This window comes from Entelurus aequoreus, linkage group LG05, assembly GCF_033978785.1.
Source record: "Entelurus aequoreus isolate RoL-2023_Sb linkage group LG05, RoL_Eaeq_v1.1, whole genome shotgun sequence".
Lineage (NCBI taxonomy): Eukaryota > Metazoa > Chordata > Actinopteri > Syngnathiformes > Syngnathidae > Entelurus > Entelurus aequoreus.
In genome coordinates this window covers 66,806,136-66,829,601 of record NC_084735.1, presented here as the reverse complement: position 1 = coordinate 66,829,601, position 23,466 = coordinate 66,806,136, and the positions used below count along the sequence as shown (strand labels likewise).

General features: G+C 38.0%; 2 protein-coding genes across 6 annotated transcripts in view; one reads left to right on the top strand and one right to left on the bottom strand.

Annotated features, from left to right (window-relative positions):
* The window catches only part of LOC133650920 (sodium- and chloride-dependent GABA transporter 2-like), a 67,629-nt gene extending 63,617 nt beyond the window's left edge, over positions 1–4,012 (top strand). Inside the window, exon 14 of the mRNA XM_062048693.1 lies at positions 2,002–4,012. Coding sequence (XP_061904677.1) covers positions 2,002–2,172 — 171 coding nt within the window. The 3' untranslated portion in view covers positions 2,173–4,012. The remainder of the gene's footprint in view (positions 1–2,001) is intronic.
* A 2,124-nt stretch (positions 4,013–6,136) lies between these two features.
* The window catches only part of LOC133650922 (prolyl 4-hydroxylase subunit alpha-2-like), a 38,832-nt gene continuing 21,502 nt past the window's right edge, over positions 6,137–23,466 (bottom strand). Inside the window, exons 12-16 of one of the 5 annotated variants that reach the window (XM_062048702.1) lie at positions 22,153–22,212; positions 22,027–22,092; positions 21,228–21,296; positions 12,933–13,046; positions 6,137–6,531 (exon numbers count right to left, since the gene is read on the bottom strand). In XM_062048702.1, coding sequence (XP_061904686.1) covers positions 12,948–13,046; positions 21,228–21,296; positions 22,027–22,092; positions 22,153–22,212 — 294 coding nt within the window. In that variant the 3' untranslated portion in view covers positions 6,137–6,531; positions 12,933–12,947. The remainder of the gene's footprint in view (positions 6,532–12,932; positions 13,047–21,227; positions 21,297–22,026; positions 22,093–22,152; positions 22,213–23,466) is intronic. The other 4 variants (XM_062048698.1, XM_062048703.1, XM_062048701.1 and 1 more) reach the window with 4 other exon arrangements.

The window sequence follows — 23,466 nt, the reverse complement described above, 5'->3', positions numbered from 1 at the left end:
GTTTCCCCATATTTCTACACAATAACTCTGGTCTACCACTTCATTTAATGGCCCGGCAAGTCATTTAAAGTGTCCGGAAATCCTTTTGAGGTGGCCTGCCACATCATTAATGGGGTCTGCCGCATAAATTGATGTGGCCCGGCACGTCATTTAACATGGTCCGCGTCTTAATTTAAAGTGGCCTGGCACCTCATTATATGTGGTCTGCCAAATCATTTAAAGTGGCCTGCCAAATCAATTATTGTGGCCCAGAATGTCATTTAATAGCCTGGCACATCATTTATGGTGGCTCAGCACATCATTATGTTGTCTGCTAAATCATTTAAAGGCCTACTGAAATGAATTTTTTTTATTTAAACGGGGATAGCAGATCCATTCTATGTGTCATACTTGATCATTTTGCGATTTTGCCATATTTTTGCTGAAAGGATTTAGTAGAGAACATCGACGATAAAGTTCGCAACTTTTGGTCGCTGATAAAAAAAGCCTTGCCTGTACCGGAAGTAGCGTGACGTCGCAGGTTGAAGGGCTCCTCACATTTCCCCATTGTTTACACCAGCAGCGAGAGCGATTCGGACTAAGAAAGCAACGATTACCCCATTAATTTGAGCGAGGATGAAAGATTCGTGGATGAGGAACGTGAGAGTGAAAGACTAAAGTGGATCACGGATTTGTATTTTAAACCACCTCGGATACTATATCCTCTTGAAAATGAGAGTCAAGAACGCGAAATGGACATTCACAGTGACTTTTATCTCCACGACAATACATCAGTGAAGCACTTTAGCTACGGAGCTAACGTGATAGCATCGGGCTTAAATGCAGATAGAAACAAAATAAATAAGCTCCTGACTGGAAGGATGGACAGTAGATCAACAATACTACTATCAGGAGACACCGAACCAAACACTGGACATGTAACCACACGGTTAATGCTGTGCCGCCTGTCGAAGCCTAGCAATGCTGTTGCTAACGACGCCATTGAAGCTAACTTAGCTACGGGACCTCGTCAGAGCTATGATAAAAACATTAGCGCTCCACCTACCCCAGCCCTCATCTGCTCATCAACACCCGTGCTCACCTGCGTTTCAGCGATCGACGGCGCGATCATCGATGCGGTCGGCGGCTAGCGTCGGATAGCGCGTCTGCTATCCAAGTCAAAGTCCTCCTGGTTGTGTTGCTGCAGCCAGCCGCTAATACACCAATCCCACCTACAGCTTTCTTCTTTGCAGTCTCCATTGTTCATTAAACAAATTGCAAAAGATTCACCAACACAGATGTCCAGAATACTGTGGAATTTTGAGATGAAAACAGAGCTGTTTGTATTGGGATACAATGTGTCCGAATACTTCTGTTTCAACCATCGACGTCACGCGCAAACGTCATCATACATAGACGTTTTCAACCGGAAGTTTCGCGGGAAATTTAAAATTGCACTTTATAAGTTAACCCGGCCGTATTGGCATGTGTTGCAATGTTAAGATTTCATCAGTGATATATAAACTATCAGACTGCGTGGTCGGTAGTAGTGGGTTTCAGTAGGCCTTTAAATGTATCCTGTTCATCCTTACTAGTAACTGACAGTGACAGAATTGTTTATTTATTTATTTATTTTTAAGATATTTTTAATAATACATATATCCATCCATCCATTTTCTACCACTCGTCCCTTTCGGGATACATATAGGTTTTTTTTAAATTACATATCGATATTTTTTTTATTTCAATCATCCATCCATTTTCTACCGCTTGTCCCTTTTGGGGTCGCGGGGGGTGCTGGAGCCTATCCCAGCTGCATTTGGGCGGAAGGGGGTGTACACCCTGGATAAATCGCCACCTCATCACATTATGTTTATTATTTAGTGATAATGTTTTTAACCAAATTATATTTATCATTCCAACAAAGTATTTAATCATATGAGTTTAATTATCCTCAATAAATTAAGCAACAATATGAAGTACACTAACTTTCGTCATGTCGTATCTATTCTGATCCTGCAGCGATTCCTGTTGCTCTGCCTTCCTGAAGACGACTTTCCCCTGGATAACAAGAGTCTCCCTTCTCTTGGAGTTGATGCCATCACTCATCACAGCGAGTTCAAACCTTTATCCGCTGCAGACCAGGTCCCCAGTTGTCCAGAGTACAACAAAAAGCAAATGCTTGACATGTAAAGGGTACAGTGACGAATACGTCAATGCGAGCCTAATGTGAGATAAGAAGAGTGCACACCTTCTGTTTGAGTATTGGGGATTCATTGGCAGCCAGGATGAGTCGGAAATGTGTCAAAAGGCGTAAATGAGAGCAGAAAAGGTGTGGATTGCGCGTTATCAGATCTCGTCTTTGACAACACACACCCACACAAAAAACAACAACACAACGTTTGGTGGCATGTTGAACACAGTCATGACTTGAATCTGTGTCGGAACGTGTGCAATACAAGTGCTGAGTACTTAGGTATATTGGCGTGAGATAGGTTGATTGGCAACACTAAATTGGCCCTAGTGTGTGAATGTGAGTGTGAATGTTGTCTGTCTATCTTTGTTGGCCCTGCGATGAGGTGGCGACTTGTCCAGGGTGTACCCCGCCTTCCGCCCGAATGCAGCTGAGATAGGCTCCAGCACCCCCCTGCCACCCCGAAAGGGACAAGCAGTAGAAAATGGATGGATGGATGGATGGTAGGGAAACCCCAGTAAAAAGGTTGATACCCGCAGGAATGGGGTGGAATATATACAAACAAAAAACATTGTATATGATTTAGGGCTGCAACTAACGATTAATTTGATAATCGATTAATCTGTCAATTATTACTTTGATTAATCGATTAATAATCGGATAGAGACAAACTACATTTCTAACCTTTCCAGTATTTTATTGAAAAAAAACAGCATACTGGCACCATACTTATTTTGATTATTGTTTCTCAGCTGTTTGTACATGTTGCAGTTTATAAATAAAGGTTTATTAAAAAAAATAAAATATATATATATAAAAAATAAAAAAACAAAAAAATGCCTCTGCGCATAGCATAGATCCAACGAATCGATGACTAAATTAATCGCCAACTATTTTTATAATCGATTTTAACCGATTTAAAGGCCTACTGAAATGAATTTTTTTTATTTAAACGGGGATAGCAGATCTATTCTGTGTCATACTTGATCATTTCGCGATATTGCCATATTTTTGCTTAAAGGATTTAGTATAGAACAACGACGATAAAGATCGCAACTTTTGGTATCTGATAAAAAAAGGCCTGCCCCTACCGGAAGTAGCGTGACATAGTCAGTTGAACATATACGCAAAGTTCCCTATTGTTTACAATGATGGCCGCATGAAGTGAGAGAGATTCGGACCGAGAAAGCGACGATTTCCCCATTAATTTGAGCGAGGATGAAATATTTTTAAATGAAGAAAGTGCAAGTGAAGGACTAGTGGGGAGTGGAAGATGCTGTGAGAGCCGGGGGTGACCTGATATTCAGCTGGAAATGACTACAACAGTAAATAAACACAAGACATATATATACTCTATTAGCCACAACACAACCAGGCTTATATTTAATATGCCACAAATTAATCCCGCATAAAAACACCTAGGTCAGGGGTCGGCAACCTTTACCACTCAAAGAGCCATTTTGGCAAGTTTCACAAATTAAAGAAAGTAATGGGAGCCACAAAACATTTTTTAAAAGAAAAACACCGCATACAAAGCTTAAATGCTTTGTGCTATGTTAACCAGGGGTCTCCGACACACGCACCGGCACGCACTTTAATGTGGAATTTTGATGTTAGTGCAGCCCGCGAGTTTTGAATGAATGGCACTTGATAGTGTCATACTTGCCAACCCTCTCAATTTTCCCGGGAGACTCCCGAATATTAGAGCGTAATGACACTGCATTTGGCGCCCTCTACAGTCTGCCCTAACAGTGTGCCTGCTCGGCCACACGTAGAATGCAATTTCAGCCTGCTCACGTAAGTGACAGCAAGGCGTACTAACTCAGCAGCCACACATCTTACACTGACAGTACCAATACCCAGAATCCCATGCAGCCCTAACTCTTCCGCTCAACCAACGCACGGAGAGGGGGGGGGTTGATGTGTGGGGGGATTTGGTGGTAGCGGGGTGTATAATGTAGACCGGAAGAGTTAGGGCTGCATGGGATTCTGGGTAATGGTTGTGTTGTGTTTATGTTGTGTTACGGTGGGATGTTCTCCAGAAATGTGTTTTTCATTCTTTTTTGGTGTGGGTTCACAGTGTGGCGCATATTTGTAACGTAACAATGTTAAAGTTGTTTGATACGGCTACCGTCAGTGTAAGCTGTGTGGCTGATGAGTAAGTATGCTTTGCTGTCTCCTGTGTGTGCAAGTAATAACAACATGCAACATGTGGCTAGACTGGTACGCTGTAGGTAAATGCTATAGAGGACAATTGCTGCAGTGCAGTTAGGGCATGCCCTTTATTTAGTAATTAGAGTGTAAATAGGATTATTTTTTCCCTGGGAGTAATCTATGATATTACTCCCATAAGTGTTATCCATAAGTCTCCTGGGAAAATCGGGGGGTTCGGCATGTATGTAGCTGAGCCGCATTAGAGTGGTCAAGGAGCCGCATGCGGCTCCGGAGCCGCGGGTTGCCGACCCCTGGCATGAACTATTGATCAAGATAGGTCAACCCTACTTAGTTGCTGTTCTATTAAGTACATAAGCAAGAACCGATTAACCAGATTAGACAGTTGTTCTGAGTTGCTGTCCTATCTAGAGCATTAACTGATAAGCTAGATAGAACAGCACTATATAATTTATGTAGGACAACTCTATTTAGTTGCTGTCCAATCTAGTCTATAGCCATGAACTGATTAGGTAGATAGAAAAGCTCTATTTAATTTCTGTAGGACAACTGTATTTAGTTGCTGTCCAATCTAGTCCATGACCATGAACTGATGAGTTAGATAGAAAAGCTCTATTTAATTGCTGTAGGACAACTCTATTGAGCTGCTGTCCTATCTAGTCTATGAGCATGAACTGAAGGGCTTGATCGAACAGCTCTATTTAACTGCTGTAAAAAAGCTGCATTTAGTTAATGTTAGATATGTTGTCTGTGAGCATAAACTATTGATCAAGATAGGTCAGCTCTACTTAGTTGCTGTTCTATTAAGTTCATAAGCATGAACCGACTAACCAGATTAGACAGCTGTTCTGAGTTTCTGTCCTATCTAGAGCATGAACTGATAAGCTAGATCGAACAGCTATATTTAATTTCTGTAGGACAACACTATTTAGTTGCTGTCCCATCTAGTGCATGAGCATGAACTGATTAGCAAGATAGTACAGCGCTATTTAATTGCTGTAAGACAACTCTATTGAGCTGCTGTCCTATCTAGTCTATGAGCATTAACTGAAGAGCTTGATCGAACAGCTCTATTTAACTGTTATAAAAAAAGCTGCATTTAGTTAATGTTAAATATCTAGTCTGGGCATAAACTAGGGATCAAGATAGGTCAGCTCTATTTAGTTGCTGTTCTATCAAGTTCATAAGCATGAACCGATTAACCAGATCAGACAGCTGTTCTGAGTTGCTGTCCTATCTATAGCATGAACTGATGAGCGAGATAGAAACGCTCTATTTAATTTCTGTAGGACAACTGTATTTAGTTGCTGTCCCATCTAGTCCATGAGCATGAACTGATGAACCAGATAGGACAGCTCGATTTAGTTGCCATCCTAACTAGTCCATGAGCAAGAACTGATGAAGCCTGCTCGGATGAAGTTCCAAAACGTTTTTTGAAGACAACCCGATCAGTGGAGTTACTATCGAGTCAATGCCCTGAGTGATCTCGGGTGAATGAGAATAATTACAGAAACTACGTGTTCCCATTTTTTTTTTTTTTACCAAAAAAAAAAGGTGCCTTTCAAAGTGCATTCATTTTGTATTGTGTTATTGTCTGTTGTATTACAGTTGTACTGAATACACAAATAAACTGAGATTAAGATGGAATGGAATAGCAGCGTGCAAGGCAGGGCCACACGGGATGACCACTGTTCCACCGGTCTCAGAAGACACATCAATACATGACGTTAGCCAAATGTTGCAACAGGATATGTTATAGGTTAGGACATTAAGTAACACAAAAACAGGGTGACATGTGGTTTCAAATAAAAGACCATTTATTGACTTGTTTCTGATGGCCATTTAGTAGAAAAAGCACATATTTTCATGTAATAATTTAAACACTGTATAAATAAAGCAGCTCTTAGGTCAAATGGAAATATTCCTGTCAGGTTGTTGCATCCAAGTAAGACTTTTTTTTTTTTTAAACATATTTGTGTGTTTGTCAGCTGGTCGTCCCGATGGGCTTGCTTAAGATGGTTAAAAATGTTTAACTCAACACCTTGACAAGACAATGGCAATAATGCACATGGAAAGTGTTTCGGAACTGTGTGTGTGCGTCTCACGGGTCGACGTTCAATCCACTTCTGTGAGGCCACAGGGTCTCCTGAATTCCTGTCCTCGCTCGTGAATCCACTTGTTGGACACTGGGAAAACAGCACAAATAGAAATGTAGGTGTAAAACACATTGCTGCAATATCTACAGCAGGGTTCTCCACTGGTAGCTCGGGGACCAAAAGTGGGTCAGGGACAGATGCTTACAAGGTGTACAAAAAAACAAAGAACATAAAACTACCACATAGAAAAGAGTCTGGCAACATGACCAATATAATCAATATTAATGAGCTACCCAGTGATTCCTAACTTGTGCTAGCTGACTAACAATATCTGATTTTTTAATAATGTTTTATTATCAAATAAACATGTTGATGGGCGTCCTCTATCTGAGTAATAAGTGTAGTTTAGTTGAATAGTGTGCTGTGAAAAACATGTTGCACTTCCAATAATGTGGATTTGTGTTTATAGAGATGGCAAAGGTGTATGTTCAGAGGCGATTTAAAAAACTATAGTAATATTTCTGCTTGGCTTGAATATTGTAAAAGATGGAAAAATATGGGTCCCAGGATGAGACCAGTTGAGAACTCCTAATCTATATTATCTGTTATTGTACCACCTGCAGGGTTATGTTACTGTATCTAATAGGTGGATATGGCATGGTCCATTGGCATTATTAGTGAGTAAGGGTGCTGGAAAAAAATAAATTTTCATCTGAATCTTGATTTTTTTTATTTTTAAATTACATTTTTGAATGAATTCAAATTGTTTAAAAAATATATATATATTTTTTAATGATAGGGGGAAGGAACAGAAACAGAAACCACCTCAGCCACCAAATGGCAGTAGAGCGTTGAATAACTTAAAATGTGTATTGCGGCAATTCCAACTTTGATCACAGAGTCAGTTGTTATATAGTATGGCGCTGTCCATCATTTTCAGCAGACTGCATTGAAAAAACATTAACCCCTCCCGCCCCCCCTTCCTCTCACACAAGATCCACCCAGGAATGGGGCCAAAACAATCCCTTCCCTACAGTTTGTCATATGTCAGCACCCTAAAGGAGCTTTTGTAACCGGCAACCTGTTGTTTTGAAAACGTTTTATTGAAATTTAGAATGCCAAATAAAATATCGTTACTCAAAGAATCGGAATCAAAGTGAATTGTGACGTGTCGTAAGATTCACATCGCATTCACGTCACATTAACAACATTAGTTACAGTGGAATCTCGATCTACGAGCCACTCGTTACACAAATTTTTCGATTTACGAAACGCAGACCGAATAAAAATATGCTTTGTTGTAGGAATCATGTTTCAGTGTACAAACTTTTTATCTACCCATTATGTGCCTACGGGGGAGACATTTTGTGCCTGCAGCACATCCATTGAGGGCACGCTGATGGATCTCGGATACTCCCTCAGCCAGCACAGCAGTGCTGTTGTTAGCTACTGTGCTAATTGCTACTTTGTGGGTTTTTATGTGTATATTTTAGCGTTTTTTAAAGCATTTTCCTAGTTTTGCTAACTCAATATGGGTCCAAAGAAATCAATGGACAAGCGATGTGTGGTTTGAAATGTAACAGTATCCACAGTGTTGTCAAAACTGCCTCATATCCCCCTCCTCCTCCCACTGTCTTGGCTGCATGCAAATACGAAAAACCAACAAGGTGAAGTGGATTTAATTTTTTTTATTAAAGATTAAAGATTAAAGTACCAATGATTGTCACACACACACTTAGATGTGGTGAAATTTGTCCTCTGCATTTGTCCCATCCCCTTGGGGAGCAGTGGGCAGCAGCGGCGCCGCGCCCGGGAATCATTTTGGTGATTTAACCCCCAACTCCAACCCTTTGTTGCTGAGTGCCAAGCAGGGAGGTTATGGGTCCCATTTTTATAGTCTTTGGTATGACTTATTGCTAATCAATGTAGTATTCTGGTTGTTAAAGTTCAAGGGTTTTGTGATTTCAAACTGTAAGTGCATCAGAGGGCTAGTGACAATCATTGTATGTGCTTGTGCAGTGCCGTTGCATAAAGCGGACGTTCAGCTATTGTTGTTTTGACTTTGTTATTAAATATAAAGTTGATCCATCACCCCCTTGTTATGTTTGTTTGATAGGCAGTACTGTATAGCGCTTTATATTGTGTTCAAAGTGTACAAACCTTTACTAGAATATGGACTTTTGTCAAAGCTGGAACCCGATATTCATGTTAAAATGTTTTCTCATGGGGAAATGTGCTTCAATTTAAAAATTATTCTATATACAAACCCAGTTAAAGAACAAAATCAAGTTCGTAATTAGAGGCTCCACTATATGAGTATCAAGATTTTAATTTTGTCTCTTTATATTGTCCTTTTTTTGCTCCATTTTCTTATTTTTGCTGGGCTTTTTTTTGTTTAATTTTATATATAGAATGTGCCACGGGCCAATAAAAAAAGATCCAGAGGCAGCAAATGGCCACAACCCTGGTTTAGCGGTTCCATTGTATCTTCAATATATATATTCTGCACATTCTAAGCTTAGAAGATAGTTATGCTTAATGATGTCCTGCAAAGGCCTTTTTGACAGGCTCTATAAACGAGCTGCAGTACGTCCAGAATGCGGCTGCTCGAGTCCTGACTAGAACCAGGAAATACGACCAAATCAGTCTGGTGTTGTTGCTTTGAGAGCATACTTTGAAACAACTTTACAGGCGTAGAAAAATGTTCCTGATCTAGCGCCATGACATGTTAGAACCATATAAACCATGTCTGGCTTTGAGAACCTCGCAGCATGGTCTCCTGCTGGTGCACAGAGACAGGGTTAAACATGGTGAAGCTGCGTTTTAGTTTTCCAGAAGATGTGAGACATTCCGCAACACTGGCAATGTTCAAATCCAGAAGAACACTTTTTATTAGCTTTGCATTTGACAAGTGAACGTTTTTTATCAGCACTCTTTAATTTCAATTCAAATAATTCATGATTATTTTGATGACGATTTTACTATATTTTTTATGATTTTATGTGCTTTATTGTAATTTTATGCATTTGTAAAGCCCTTTGAATTGCCTTACGTACAAATTGCCTTTATTGTGAAAAAATCCGGACTCCTGACATTTTAATTATATTAGTTTGGCTTGTGCGTTATTTTAAGAAATTATTTTTAACGTTATGAATGTTCTGCTGTACAATACTAAACTTTTTATTGCACAGCCACACGTGCAGCTGGATTCCTCAGAAACACCCAAGGGCCAAGAGATAATGTTATAAAAAAAATTCTTGGCTGCAAGAAGAGCCAAGAAGCCTTGGACACCTTACAAAACAACATTTCAATTCACACATATGCTGACAGGATTCACAGTAATTTTCCACTGAGTCAAAGACAACCAGACACTTATTTTTTGGGGGGTTAAACAGCACAAAAAATTTACAATTTGAAGTGCGATCGAACATTTTTGGAAAAAATTACCTCAAAGTTTAGTAAAACATAGTGTTTTGTCCACAAAGATGGTGTGTTTTGCTTTGATTTTATGTGTGAAGTGTACCAGTGCAGAGGAAAAGTGCCACCACCAGAAATGTAACTTACTGTAGTGTGACAGAAAAACCTATAGTACAACGTAGGCAGATTTACATATTGGATAGCAAGATTTATTTTACTGAACAGTTGCACTTTTTTTTTTCAATGTTATCTATCATTCACAATACTTATGTGAGACAAGAACATATACTGTATGTCTTTCTCCTTTTTGTGCATTCTAAATTGGAAAAAACACATGATGAGCCTGCTAACAGTGTAGCTAATGGGAGTAATCTAATCAGTCTATAACAGTGTTTTTCAACCTTTTCTGAGCCAAGGCACATTTTTTTCATTTAAAAATTTTTGAGGCACACCACGAGCAGAAAACATAAAAAAATTAAACTCAGCAGCCAATATTGACAATAAAAAGTTATTATCGCAATTGTTGGATATTCAAACCATAACCAACCATGCTTCACTATAGCTCTTGTCTCAAAGTAGGTGTACTGTCATGACCTGTCACATCACGCCGTGACTTATTTGGAGTTTTTTGGTGTTTTTGTTTTTGTCTTGCGCTCCTATTTTGATGTTCATTGTCATGTCATGTACGGATGTACTTTGTGGACGCCGTCTGCGGCTCCACAAGCTGTAAGTCTTTGCTGTCGTCCAGCAATCTGTCAACAACAACACATCATTTGCAGACTATAATTACTGGTTTGCAAAAAATTATTTTTTTAATCCAATTAGGTGAAATTACGTAATCTCCCACGGCACACCAGACAATATCTCACGGTACACCAGTGTGCCGCGGCACAGAGGTTGAAAAACACTGGTCTATAAAGCTTTCTTAAAAAGCATCCAAAAACCACCAACAATACTCCATTTACATGTCGTGACCTGTATATTAACGAAGTAAAAGCGACATTGTTATTGTACGAGCTAACCCCGAGGAACTATTTAGTAACACGGTGCCTCTACCATGGAGGTAACGTAGCTACTGCAGCTCTTGACCAACTGAGCTGCTGCGTTGTCCCTGAGTTGGTAAAAGTTTGTGCTCGTTTATAAATCATGCCTCGCACTTGTACGGTCAAAGGTTGCGGCCATAAGCCAAGACGTACGCATTGTTTCATCATTTTCAGTTTTTGGATGTTGCACGGTATAAATATATGGAAGACTAGATAAATGACAACTGTAGCTGCCTGCTAGGTGAAAACATATTTAGATTTATTTTGTGTGCCTTCTAAAACCACAGATTGTTCAGACACGTTGGCCCCAGTCGCCATAAACTTGCTGCACCTTCTGGCTCTCTTGCTAATGTTGCGAGTCACTTAGTAACAGGTACCGCCATTTAAAGGCACACACACAAGTGGTTGAAGTTTTTTTTTATCAACACAATAATTACTTTCCCCAGTAATCAATTACATTTATTAAAAACTAATTATGTTAGTAATTCAATGAATTACTATAATAATTACTTTGCTTACAAATAAAGATGACTAATTCATTCATGACTATTTATTTATACTGTAACTGCTTCTCATTCAGCTGTTACAAAAATTTAAATATCTAATAAAATGTGTAAAGGCAATGTGCCAAAAAAAAACAATTAACCTTGTTTTTATGTATAAAAGAAACAGTTAAAATAGCTTCAATAAAAACAAACAACAAACCATCAAATCTAACTTTCTCAGAAATAAAAAAAGCATTTTGTGATGATGTGGCTAAAATGCTGCACACTGATTATTGACAATTGATGAACTCCTGGCAGTTTTAGCATTCTAACAGACTCAATGCATAGAATTGTATCGTTGATTAATTCTTAACATGTTAGCGATCTAATAGATTGTGTGTTCAATCTTATGATACCTCCGCATTGGTGCCTTATGTCTGTCTGTGTGTGCGTGCGATATTAGCATTTGTTTTTATGCCTTTTTTATTGCATTGCAAATTGACCCTGCTTTAAAAAGTACTTGAATTGATTTAGACAAAGTTTAGCGGGATGCCTTTGGCTAAAATGATAGTTAGTTATTTCTAATACAACTTTGTCCTACACTTGTTAGCAAGGTACAAGCTAACACTCTTACCAAGTTCAGACCGCATCCCCCCTCCAGACGCCCGACATCATGCCTCTGCTTTAAATGTTTGCGTATCACAGATGTACTGCCATAAAAACAAGGTCCACTTTGCAAACTGAGCAAGATATTCATGTCATTAACAAAAATAGAAGGAAAAGGTTCCAACACTATACATGTTTTCACTGGCAATGTTTTTGCGAGTGGCGGCGCGGACTCGCTTCCGCCCGGAAAAACAAGTGATGATGTTACGACTATTTTTGACAAATACAATTGTCAACGCCAAATTTTATTGTCGACAATGTCAACTAATCGTTGCACCCCTACACCCTACATCATACTGTCGAAACTTTGCAGCCCGATAACAATATGCCCAAACTCGCAACTTTCTTTGGCCCAATTGCGGGTTTTATCGCAGTCGTAGTCTATTTAAAAAATGTACAGAGACTGAGTCACCAACATGTGGGATTCTTTGCTCAGCCACAAAATTTCATGCAATGCTAGTTTTTTTAGGCGGAATTTTTGGCTGTACGATAACTGAGACAATATACGAAAACCTGTACACATTTTTGGCAAGAATTTCAGAAAACTGAATCATACGTAAAGTGGGGCGTACGAAAACACAGATATCACCATAGTTTTATTTTATTTTTGTTGAATTTCACAGTGCTTAACTTTATACTTTCAGGATTGTTAGGAATGTTAAAATAATGCTTCAATAAAAAGGGGCCTAAAATTACTTTACATTACGGCCCATGGTTCGTTCTCAAATCACAATTTACGGTAAATCAAGCAGTGTTAGAGAACTGATTATGTTTGATTTTCAAGGTTACACTATGTTTATACTCCAAAGCACTCAAACACTTTTTGAATACATTCTTAAATGCATACTTTTAGAAGTCATACTAGGCCAACTTTACTTACCCCATTTGCTTCCCACTAAAACAGGACAGGCTGCATGTCTCGTCCTATAATCTCCTTCCCCACTTTTGAAGAGATTATACCAGAACACTGCTGTCCCCTGCAGCAATGAGACAAGTGCAAACATGACGACAACATTCAGACTGTTAATGGGAACAAATTAATCTGGCCCCTATCGAAGCATGAGTGACAGGAAATAGACAGTTATTTATGCAAGTGATCTGTAGGCAATCTACGCACTAGAGTCATATTTCCATACCATGGAAAAGCATGTGAAACATCTGCAAGCAAAGTTTTTAAAAACAAGGTCAAACGAGGTTTGCATGCAAAAAACACAAACATTCTGTACCAAGACTGCTGCCGAATTAAATTTATTTTGCCAAATGTCCATTCAGTGTGGCAATGAGGAATGCACAGTACAGGCCAAAAGTTTGGACACACCTTCTCATTCAATGGGTTTTCTTTATTTTAATGACTATTTACATTGTAGATCGTCACTGAAGGCATCAAAACTATGAATGAACACATGTGGAATTATGCACTTATAAAAAAGGTGAAATAACTGAAAACATGTTTTATATTGAAGTTTCTTCAAAATAGCCACCCTTTGCTCTGATTACTTTTTCACACACTTTTGGCATTCTCTCAATGAGCTTCAAGAGGTAGTCACCTGAAATGGTTTTCACTTCACAGGTGTGCTTGAAGCTAATCGAGAGAATGCCAAGAGTGTGCAAAGCAGTAATCAGAGCAAAGGGTGGCTATTTTGAAGAAACTAGAACACAAAACATGTTTTCAGTTAATTCACCTTTTTTGTTAAGTACATAACTTAGTTTTGATGCCTTCAGTGACAATCTACAATGTAAATAATCAGGAAAATAAAGAAAACACATTGAATGAGGAGAAGGTGTGTCCAAACGTTTGGCCTGTACTGTATGCTGTACCTTTTTTTATCAATTACTTTGTAAGATCTGAGCACAAGAGTCAATCAAACATACTGGAAAGACTCTAAAACAGGGTTGTCCAAACTATGCCCCTTGGGCCAAATGCAGCCTAACAGCGTCTTCCATTCGGCATATATATATATAACATAAAGGTCAACACACGGTCATAAATGCTAGCTACAGTCACAACAAGCAGATGAGAACGCTACGCTGGCAAAGTTTACAGATTCAATGATGTCAACAAAAGTATCACAGTTAAGTTAAACATATGCCTTTGCTAAATAGACAGCCACCGCATGTAGGACATCTAACATCTATGAAGACCAAGTACTGCAAGAAGATGTCGTTCATATCACCACAGCTGATCTGTCATACAATACCTTGGAGAGGCACAATTGCAGCAAGGATAAACCAACTGTACTACAAAAATAAAGAGCATCAACAAAGTATGCAAATACAGACTGAATGTGAATTTATTTTTCTTCCTGGAGAACGTTGGACATCTGTAAGTAATCACAACGCACTGGGCTCGCATTGTACCAAAAAAAAAAAGAGATCAGCATTGTCATCTGAAAAAGGTAAAGAAATGTGTTTGTTTAAACAACTATGTTGAAGAGGTTCATTTAGCCTACTGGTGTATTTATAAATGCTTGATTTATATAGGCTAGTAAGGTAAAGTTTTGTACCTGACAAGTTTCGGCTACCTAGCTTTTGCAGCCTTCATCAGAGGTGTCACGTGAGGTGTCACGAGATGTTAGCGTGACGTCTGTGACGTGTTATATGGATTTTTCCATCCCACCTGAAGTGGTGGGATGACGGTGTCCCACCACTTAGGAGATAGCCGAAACTTGTCAGGTACAAAACTTTACCTTACTAGCCTATATAAATCAACCATGTTTAAACAACTGTTTAAAGGCCTATTGAAACCCACTACTACCGACCACGCAGTCTGATAGTTTATATATCAATGATGAAATCTTAACATTGCAACACATGCCAATACGGCCGGGTTAACTTATAAAGTGCAATTTTAAATTTCCCGCTAAACTTCCGGTTCAAAACGCCTTTGGAGGATGACGTATGCGCGTGACGTCGAGAGATCCACGGAAGTGTTTGGACCATATTGGACACAATACACAGAGCTCTGTTTTCTTCGACAAAATTCTACAGTATTCTGGACATCTGTGTTGGTGAATCTTTTGCAATTTGTTTAATGAACAATGGAGGCTGCAAAGAAGAACGTTGTAGGTGGGATCGGTGTATTAGCGGCTGGCTGTAGCAACACAACAAGGAGGACTTTGACTTGGATAGCAGACGCGCAAGCGGCAAACTCACCTTGACTTCCTACGTCTCCGGGCCGCCGACCGCATCGTCAAACGCTGGAACGCAGGTGAGCACGGGTGTTGATGAGCTGAGGAGGGCTGGCTGGCGTAGGTGGAGCGCTAATGTTTTTATCTTAGCTCTGACGAGGTCCCGTTGTTAAGTTAGCGTCGTTAGCAACAGCATTGCTGGGCTTCGACAGGCGTCGAATACACATTAACCGTGTATTTACATGTCCAGTGTTTGGTTCGGTGTCTCCTGATATATTGTTGTTGATCTTCTGTCTATCCTTCCAGTCAGGGATTTATTTATTTTGTTTCTATCTGCATTTGAGACAGATGCTATCACGTTAGCTCATGCTAAGAGCTTCGTCTGTTGATGTAACCGTGTAGTTACATGTACATGGTTTAATAGTATTGTTGATCTTCTGTCTATCCTTCCAGTCAGGGGTTTATTTCTTTTGTTTCTATCTGCATTTGAGAACAATGCTATCACGTTAGCTCAGTAGCTAAGTGTGTCACCGATGTATTGTCGTGGAGATAAAAGTCACTTTAAATGTCCATTTCGCGTGCTCGACTCTCATTTTCAAGAGGATATAGTATCCGAGGTGGTTTAAAATACAAATCCGTGATCCACAATAGAAAAAGGAGAGAGTGTGGAATCCAATGAGCCAGCTTGTACCTAAGTTACGGTCAGAGCGAAAAAAGATACGTCCAGCACTGCCTCTAGTTCTTCACTCTAACGTGCCTCATCCACGAATCGTTCATCCTCGCTCAAATTAATGGGGTAATCGTCACTTTCTCGCTCCTAATATCTCTCGCTCCATTGTAAACAACGGGGAATTGTGAGCAGCACTACCGCTTGTGACGTCACGCTACTTCCGGTAGGGGCAAGGTTTTTTTAATCAGCGAGCAAAAGTTGCGAACTTTATCGTCGATTTTCTCTACTAAATTCTTTCAGCAAAAATATGGCAATATCGCGAAATGATCAAGTACGACACATAGAATGGATCTGCTATTCCCGTTTAAATAAAAAAAATTCATTTCAGTAGGCCTTTAAACTAAAAAAGGGTAAATGGTGCACTATATTAATTTGTTCATGAGTGTGTTTACTACAATATCGATTAGTAACTGTACCAAGATTAATGCAAACTACAAATACTTTAAAAATATGCATGAATTTTTACTATACTTATTTTCACAATGTTTTGTGTAATCGATGACTTGCAGTTTAGTAAAACATTTAAAATACATTCCTGTATGACATTCTGACTACCTAATTCATGGGTCGGCAACCTTTACCACTCAAAGAGCCATTTTGGCAAGTTTCACAAATTAAAGAAAATAATAGGAGCCACAAAAAAAAAAAAAAATTTAAAATGAAAAACACTGCATACAAAGCTTTAATTGCTTTGTGCTATGTTAACCAGGGGTCTCAGACACACGCACCGGCAAGCACTTTAATATGGAAATTTGATGTCAGTGCGGCCCGCGAGATTTGAATCAATGGCGCTTGATAGCATCATACTTGCCGACCCTCTCATTATTTCCGGGAGACTCCCGAATATCAGGGAGTGATGGCACTGCCTTTGGTGCCCTCTATAGTCTGCCCAAACAGTGTATCTGCTCGGCCACATGTAGAATGCAGCTTCAGCTTGCTCAAGTAAGTGACAGCAAGGCGTACTAGCTCAGCAGCCACACAGCTTACACTGACGGTAGCCGTACAGTATAAAACAACTTTAACACTGTTACGTTACAAATATGCGCCACACTTTGAACCCACACCAAAAAAGAATGACAAACACATTTCTGGAGAACATCTGCACTGTAACACAACATAAACACAACACAATAAATACCCAGAATCCCATGCAGCACTAACTCTTCCGCTCAACCGACGCACGGAGGGGGGTGGGGGGGTGGGGGGGGTTGATGTGTGGGGGGGTTTTGTGGTAGCGGGGGTGTATAATCTAGACCGGAAGAGTTAGGGCTGCATGGGATTCTGGGTATTGGTTGTGTTGCGTTTATGTAATGTTACAGTGGGATGTCCTCCAGAAATGTGTTTTTCATTCTTTTTGGTGTGGGTTCACAGTGTGGCGCATATTTGTAACGTAACAGTGTTAAAGTTGTTTTATACGGTACGGCTACCGTCAGTGTAAGCTGTGTGGCTGATGACTAAGTATGCTTTGCTGTCTCCTACGTGTGCAAGTAAAAGCTACATACAACATGTGGCCGGGCTGGCACGCTGTTTGTAAGTAAATGCTATAGAGGACAATTATTGCAGTGCAATTAGGGCACGCCCTTAATTTAGTAATTAGAGTGAAAATAGGATTATATTTGCCCTGGGAGTTATCTAGGAGAGGCACTGAAATCTATAAATCTCCTGGTAAAATCGGGGGGGTCGACAAGTATGCAGCTGAGCCGCATCAGAGTGGTCAAAGAGCCGCATGCGGCTCCGGAGCCGCGGGTTGCCGACCCCTGACCTAATTGCATGTGTTCCCAAATATTGGGGTATTTTCTTTAGCAAATTGTAATTATATAAGCAAATAATAACCTTTGATAATTATGATTAATCACAGGTTTAGAGTGTGATTAATCTGATTTAAAAAAATAATCCCTTGACAGCCCTAATATATATTAGCATTTATATATACAGTATGTATGTTTACAGTATATATGTATGTATATACAGTATATATATATATATATATATATATATATATATATATATATATATATATATATATATATATATATATATATATATATATATATATACAGTATATATATTATGTGTGTGTATATAGCAGGGGTCACCAACCTTTTTGAAACCAGGGGCTACTTCTTGGGTACTGATTAATGCGAAGGGCTACCAGTTAGATACACACTTAAATAAATTGCCAGAGGTAGCCAATTTGCTCAATTTACCTTTAACTCTGTTATTATTAATAATTAATGATATTTATCTTTGTGGAAACACTGATCATCTTAATGATTTCTCACAATAAATATATATAGAAACAGATAAATATCAATATGCAACACTTTATTTTTATATTTTCTCTAAGTGCACATTTTTCAAATTGAACATTTTCAAATGATCACTTCTAAGACAGTCTTGTGAAATCACAATATCCCATTTTAACTAGCTAGCCACTAACATTTTTTAACAAATCATGAATTACTTTGCACCATGTTTGTACAAATAATAACTCATGTAAAATACAAAAGTAAACCCTCACATTTTTAAATCATGTCACACTTTGAACTGGACACCAAATCTGTTATCTGTTTCTTTGTCAGTTAGTGGGAAGCCTGGCATTGCATGCTGTTAACTAGTGTGTTGTACTCTGGTGTGTAACTTGACACTGCAACTCTGAGTGAGTCTTGCAGATGTGCATCAGTGAGGCGTGTTCTGTGTTTGTTCTTGATGAAGTTCATGTCAGAAAAGGCTGATTCACAAAGATAACATTTTTCCTCATTGTTTGCGGAACCTTCTTAATATTTTGGACATATTTTCACAGCAATCTGGCCTTAAGCTTAATTATGATAAATGTAAAATGTTAAGGATCGGAAATCTAAAGGGAACGTCCTTTCGAATGGAATGCAAAGTGCCTGTTTTGTGGACAGATGGACCAGTTAACATACTTGGTGTTGTTGTCCCAGAAAATCTGGAAGATCTAGGCTCAGTAAATTATGATAATCGACTAAGAAAGCTGGACAAAATTATGCAATTATGGAAAGGGAAATCCCTAACCTTGTATGGTAAAATGTCTATTGCCAACTCGTTAATTATTCCTCAATTTATTTATTTGTTTTTGTCATTACCAGCTCCATCACAAAACTTTTTTAAGATTTATGAGCGGAGGGTCTTCGATTTTGTCTGGAACGGCAAACCAGAAAAGATTAAAAGAAAGGTTTTGTACAAAGAGTATGAATATGGTGGCCTGAAACTTCTCAACCTTGAAGCTATGTGTCTGTCTTTAAAAGCATCAATTGTTCCAAAGATGTATTTAAACATTGAGTGGTACACAAATGTCCTGTTGGACAAAAAACATGTACTGTATCAAAAGAAATTGTATCCTTTTTTACAAGTGATCCCCTCCCAGAGAGTCTGCTGGGAAACATGGCGGGGTTCATAAAGGAAAGAATCCACTCATAGTGGTGTTTTCAATTTTATGTGCCAGAAAAAAGAGACGATATTTTGCAGCAGTTAATATGGATGAACTCTAATATTGTAATAGATGGAAAGCCTTTCTTTTGGAAAAATATGTTTGAAAGAGGAATCATTTTTGTCAATGATATTATCAATGAGAATGGTAAAATTATGAAGTATGATGAATTTAGAGCTATGTATGGTGATGCTTGCTCAAGCTTTTCATTTTATCAACTAACTGGAGTAATTGGGAAAAGATGGAAACAAATAATTAATTATGGAACTACTAAATTATTAGTTTGTAAACCTCTAATAAGAAATTCTAGTTGGCAAAAAGGAACTAAAATAAATAGAAAAATATATAATTTTTATTTAATAAAGAAATCTTTGAAGGCTGCCTCATACAACACAAATGGAAAATGGGAGGACTTTTTTTGACTGCCCGTTGCCATGGGATGCCATATTCAAACTAATCTATAAAACCACTATCGATGTGCAAAATCGTTATTTTCAAATTAAAATTATTTATAACTTCTTACCCACAGGGAAAATGTTAAAATTATGCAATATGACAGAGTCAGATGATTGCCGATTTTGTTGTGAGGAGCCTGAATCACCCTGCATTTGTTTTGGTATTGTCATATTGTGTCTTTGTTTTGGGTGGAAGTTGAAAAAATGTGTTTAAGGATTGGTTTGTTTATGAAGCTTAATGTGGTTTCTGTTATTTTAGGAGAGTTCATTGACAATCATGATTTAGTCAATTTAATTATAGTACTCGGTAAAATGTTTATTTTTAAGGCCAAAAACAGATATTCACTTAGTATTACTTTCTTTAAATCATTTATTCAGTATTGTCTAACTTTAGAAAGTTACATGGTTGAAAACGATAATGATGCCAAAAAACATTTTAAAAAAGATGAGAAGTCCTCAAAGGCTTATTTTGAAAGTATAATTATGTTTATAGATTATATAATATCTGTTGTTGTGTTCCCTAATTTGAGTGACCTGGACATAATCTGGACTGTACATAAATGCTTATTTTGAAAATGTAATTTTGTTTATAAATTATATGCAATCTGTTGTGTTCCCTAATTTTTTTCTGTGTACATGAATGAAGGTGTGTGTTGCTGAGTCCGACTTGGACATTATCTGGACTGGGCCTGGTTTAAAAAACCCTTTAAACAAATCTAATTTCATTGACAACCTGGTCTGTTGAAGATAAGGCCCTTTTTTAAAAAATAAAATAAAATAAGATAAATAAATAAAAAACATTTTCTTGGATAAAAAAGAAAGTAAAACAATATAAAAATAATTACATAAAAAATAGTAATTAATGAAAATGTTAGTGGACCAGCAGCCTATACAATCATGTGTGCTTCAGGAACTGTGTCCCTTGCAGATGTGTTGTTTATGTTGTGGGAACCAGAATATTGGTAGCAGAAAGAAATAACCTCTTTTGTGTGAGTGGGTGTGGATGAGTGTGCATGGGGGAGGTTGTTTGGGTTGATGCACTGATTGAAAGTGTATCTTGTGTTTTTTCTATGTAGATTTAATTTAAAAAAAAAAAAAAAAACATTTTTTTTTTTTTTTAGAACAGGCCCACGGGCGACTCATCTGGTCCTTACGGGCGACCTGGCGCCCGCGGGCACCGCGTTGGTGACCCCTGGTATATAGTATAGAATATTTTAATCATAAAAAGTTCTACTAAACATAATCAACTTCAAAACAATACAATTATTGGTTTTGCGTTATGTTTTCTTTATAATCTTCCTAAAATCTCGCAAGATCGAGTTTATCTGTCATTTACTGTTATGCCCTTTTACAGACAGTTGCCCTATACAAAACAATGTTTTTGTATAGGGCAAACAATGGATGTTATTACCTTTTTCGGCTGAATTACAGCTCCAAAGTCAGGGAAGACTGTGGCGCCTCCTGCCTCCACATCACTCATCTGGGGAGGGGTTGGGGTAGGGGGAGGAACACACACACACACGGTTTAATGCATGTTTTCAACGATATAATAATAATATTAATAATAACAATGCATTACATTTGCTTTATGGATCTTAAATGTAATTTCTAAATGAAATGGTGCTTTTATAAAGTGCTGTTGTCTTAGCCACATTCTTGTTGGACAATGATAATTGTTTATTATTTACACAAATGCATACATACATATATATACATATACCTGTATACATACATACACATTATTTATACTTGATGCATTCATTGTGTTACTAAAGTGGCTTATTAATTAATAAAAGATTGTTTCATGAATGATGATGTCCAAAAGTACCTAAAAAACACCAAAAAAGCACATCATGCACCATAGTCAATAGTGAACCTCAATTAAACATTTTGGAAAAAAATACAGTTCACTGTTAGCAAGATTACATCAAAGAGGGGCTTTGTCTAGCAGCGTGTTAAAAGGGGAGTGGCCAACCAACTTGTCACAATAAGTACAGGAAGTGATTGACAGGATGGTGTGCTCCTTGACAGTTTAATTTGACAATATACATCAATTAGTTATGCGAATCAATTATCTTAATCAAAGTCAATCAATTCAAGTTCAAGATTGATGCAGAGTTTAGACGTGGGCCCGAGAAGCCAAAAAGTGTAAATTTCATGTGGACCAAGGGCCACAACTTTCTTATTGGCAACTGGATGCTCGTACTCACATAGTTCAAAAAAGTGGCCACACGATTTCCAGTGCCTAATCTTTTGAAAGCATCAGGCTCATCTTTCTATGAAGATAGAATTCAAAAGTAAAATACACAGTGAGAAAAGCGCACACCCGTACTTACGTAATTTAGGAAGGTGGCAAGTCGATTTCCATCGACCTTGAGGTTGCTGTCAAAAGGACGCTGCAACAGATGTTTATAATTTGAACTTCTTCTCACCCAGACATGCACGACAGGAGCCCGCCGCAAAAGGCAGTCACTACAAGCATTGTGCAAAATTCAAAATTTCAGTTTCAAATTCAAACTAAAGGATGTAGAAAGGAAATTTTATATCATTTCAATTAATAATGAGGTTTTCCAGAATTTTGCTTTACAATATATTCCATTTTACACATTTCATAGAAATAGTATTACTATTTTTACAAGTTTGATTAATTGATGATTAAAGCATTCATTTTCAATCGACATTTAGGAATACAAAAGCAGTTTATATAAAACAGTCTAGGGCTGCAACGATTAATCGATTCCTTTGATAAAAACAAGAGCTACGACTTATATTCTGTTTCTTTGATTAATCGTTTAACAAACAAAACAAAAAATAAAATTCTCAACACCGGACCGCATTGAGCACCCGGAACTTTAAATACACAAACATAATTTCCGCTTGGCCACTGCAATAGAGCACACATAAGAGCAGTTGTGTGTGGAGCAAACAGATGTTTAAAAATGTATGTTTTTTATTCATATTGCACACATTTTAAAATGTCAATTTCAACACGCATTTACAAAAAAAAACAATGAAGATTATGGCAAGCAGAAAAAGTGTTGTTTGTTTCAACTATTTTCCCTAAAATACACATTGAGGCTATAGTGTGTTTTATCAGAAACATTTATTAATCGAACAGATTAATTGACACATGACTCAAATAATTGAAAGCTGCAATCCTAAAACAGACGCATATAAAATTATACATCATTGTTTTACTATTTATTCTTATTCTGCCACTTTTCATCCACTAACAACTCCCATATGTATCAACAACATTTTTCAAACCATTCCAACATCAAAATGCTCAACTTATTCAAGAAATGTAGCAGTTTTTGCAGCATTTCCATGGGTGTACAGTACACCTAGTACTGTACATGCCATGATGTAAACGCACTATGGAACTGCTGTAATACTTTCAGTACATAGCACTATCTTGCAAGGCACGTTAAGGCTGCATATTAGCACATTACAATTGATGCTAACCTTGCTTGCTAACGTGCACATTTTTCAACTCATTTCGGACTCCCAGGCTTTTTGTAATTCAAGATTTTATGTTGGCAAAAATCCTACAATTCTTAAAATTCAAATCATTATTCCATTAATTCTACGTTTTAGCACATTCAGAAAGCATTTCAGTAAAATTACTTTCTCTAGTTTGATGCAATATA